General features: G+C 46.4%; 1 protein-coding gene across 1 annotated transcript; it reads left to right on the plus strand.

Moving 5' to 3' along the window:
• The first annotated feature begins 946 nt into the window (after positions 1-946).
• On the plus strand, positions 947-1711 carry LOC104839849 (chromosome unknown open reading frame, human C21orf140). Its single transcript, XM_010580414.1, is given in 4 exon segments — positions 947-1092; positions 1094-1269; positions 1388-1527; positions 1529-1711. Coding segments are annotated over 4 exon segments (645 nt in total).
• The last annotated feature ends 1044 nt before the right edge of the window (positions 1712-2755 follow it).

The raw sequence follows: 2755 nt of genomic DNA on the forward strand, positions 1-2755 counted from the left end.
GCCTTCTGCTCTGACCTTCATTTCAGCCTGTGTGTTCACATAACACCACACAAGCAATTTTCTTTTTCCCCCATCATCCCTTCCGTTTCTCTGAAGGTGTTGCTCACCCTTGGAGGGGGTGATGGTGTTGGTGTCAGGCTCAGTGCAGGTCTCTCAGGGGTTTGTCGCTAGGGCCAGCACAAAATGGAGAAGCCGTGCACAAAGTGGGAACCAAAGAGGACTCTAGAAATCAAATTACTCCTAAAAATAGCTCATGCTGAAGTGACTTCTGATGCATCACTTATTTCTTCCCCCTCCAAAGCCTGGAGTTGGGCAGGCTGAGCATGGCAGACCTCGCACAGGCTGCTGTGCTGTTGGGTGCTGGGCACCAGGCAGCACCTTACGACACTGCCGGGATTGGGCCTGCCTGTCACAGAGGCTCGTTTGAGGGTCCAGAGGTCCTCCTTCCCCCCCATAACAAGATACTTGGGCTTCAGCCCCCTCCTCCACCCAGGGGGATTTCAAGGCCACATCTTCCATGAGGCCACACACTTGCCAGGGAGGGAGGGAATGGTTTCTACCACTGGTCTCAAAGCTCAAACGTTGGCTCACTCTCCATGCTGACTCTGGGCAGCTCCTTCCTCCACATCCCCATCCCTCTGGACCCCTTTCGGCAGTGCTTGGCCAACCCACATATGTACACAGGGCCCAAGCACCCACCCAGTGCTGTGAGAGAAGGAACCATGATGTTCAAGATGAGCAATGTCCTGATGCCAGAAGCTGCTAGCCACACAGTTGCAGCCTACCCAGCCTGGTGGGACCATTGTTTTCCAAGATGCCTTTTGATCAGCCACCTGGAAGCCCCTGCTGCTGCTGCTGCTGGGTGGGTGTGACATCGTGGAGTAACACCAGGGCGACAGGCGCATTGAGCCCTGCAAGCATCCTTCACGAGCCCTGAGACACCAACATGCAGCGCTTTGCAAATCCGCTCCTCAGGCACATAATTTGCAGGGGCTGCTTTGATACTGCTTCAAAGAGGCAGTGCCTACAGTATCTAAGAGCTCTGAGGACTCTGCATCTTAACGGTTTCAACACCATTTTTTTAGGGGAAACATATTCCAGAGAGTCTTATATCAGGAGAAAAAATAGCGGAGGAGGCCAGCCTGTGCTGGCTGGTATAGACACTTGTTCACGCTGGCAGCTGCCAAGGGTGGGTGCCCTGGAGGTACAAACCGCAATTAAGAGGTGAACTGCCCATCCATCAGCAGAATGGTGTCTTTCAGGAGTTGTGTAAATCTTTGAGCACATCCTATGGGAAGTGCATAATTGTGACGAGGGATAAAACACAGCTGATGCATGGGGGGGGGCAAAAGATGGCAAGAGCCAGAGACGGGAACTCTGCTGCCAGTACCACCAGTGATCTACATGTCCAGCACTGAGTGCTGCCCTGAAGTTGCTAGAGCCAATGGCCATGAGTTTCTTGTTGTGCCTTCATCTTACAAGTATCTCTATCCTATGGATGTCACCTGGTCTTCTTTGAAATGGTTTATTAATTATAAACAACAGGAAGGACTTTGCCCTGAGGTCTATTGAGAGGACCCACTCCTATAGGTGTATCCTCTTCAGTGACATGATTGTTAAAGGAATAGAGAAGATGACCCCAAACAGATGGAAGGTAGCAATTAACAGAGTGAAGAGATGGGAGAACTACTACCTTGACACAGTTTCTTAAACGGTTCTTCCTGCAGTCAGGCTTCAAATGTGTTTTGATTGGTGTTGAATGAGTTACCCTGCTTCAGCTCTGCTGAGCCCTTTCCTTCAAAGGTTGTAAACCTAAAAAACCACATCAATAGCACTAATAAAAGAGATAATTTTAAATCCAAATGTTTCATTTTAGCTGTATTCCAGACTAGGTTGATATGTGCTATGCTTGTGCTGGGAAGGGACAGTTAATTTGCATTATCACAAAAAATGGGCCAAAGCATGCCTAAGAGCCAGTTTAGCCAGCCTTCTGCACAAATTCCTCTGTTAATGGGAGTCATGAGACCATGCTTCAGGTGTAAACGTCCTCAATTTCAAGAAAGACTGGGCTGCAAAATGAATTCTGTAGGTCAAGCCTGTCTTTGACCCCAGTGGGAGATCTGCTCCTGAGCAGGGAATATGCTGGACCATGATTGACACCAGCATCCATGGCTTAAAGAAGTCTGAAGAATTTAATGCGACTTTCCCATCATATATGCATTAACATCTGATATCAGCTCAGTAGTTCATTACACTGAGTACCTTCCTTCCAACAGAGGTCTGCAATAAACATTTCAGTGACAGGTAAAAGAAATCTTTCTAAAAGGGAAGATCCTTTCTGAAGCCTAACAATTAGTAGTTGGTTCAGGCTTTAAAGCATGAAGAGTTCAGTCTCTCAGGATAAAATATGGCACTCATCATTGGAGATTTTCTTTATCCATGACATCAATTACTGAGAGGTAATGATTTCTCATGGAATTGAGTTCAAAAGATTATTTATGAGTGATGCAAAGTATTTCATAACAGCAGTTTTTTCAAGTTCATTGAACACTTTCTTGTTTTTTTGAAAGAGGCTCCCAATTTACATTCTCTGTGTTGCTCATTACTGGGTACGTGTTTATTGTGTACTTCTAAGAGAACTAAGACCATAAAACATAAAAGAAATAAGTTATGAGATGATTCACAGGTTCACTAAAACATTTCAATACACTGAGGCAAATCTGTGCAGTTTTTCTCCTATGTGTGGAAACCATCT

This window comes from Haliaeetus leucocephalus, unplaced genomic scaffold (assembly GCF_000737465.1).
Source record: "Haliaeetus leucocephalus isolate CR32 unplaced genomic scaffold, Haliaeetus_leucocephalus-4.0 Scaffold702, whole genome shotgun sequence".
NCBI classification, from domain to species: Eukaryota; Metazoa; Chordata; class Aves; order Accipitriformes; family Accipitridae; genus Haliaeetus; species Haliaeetus leucocephalus.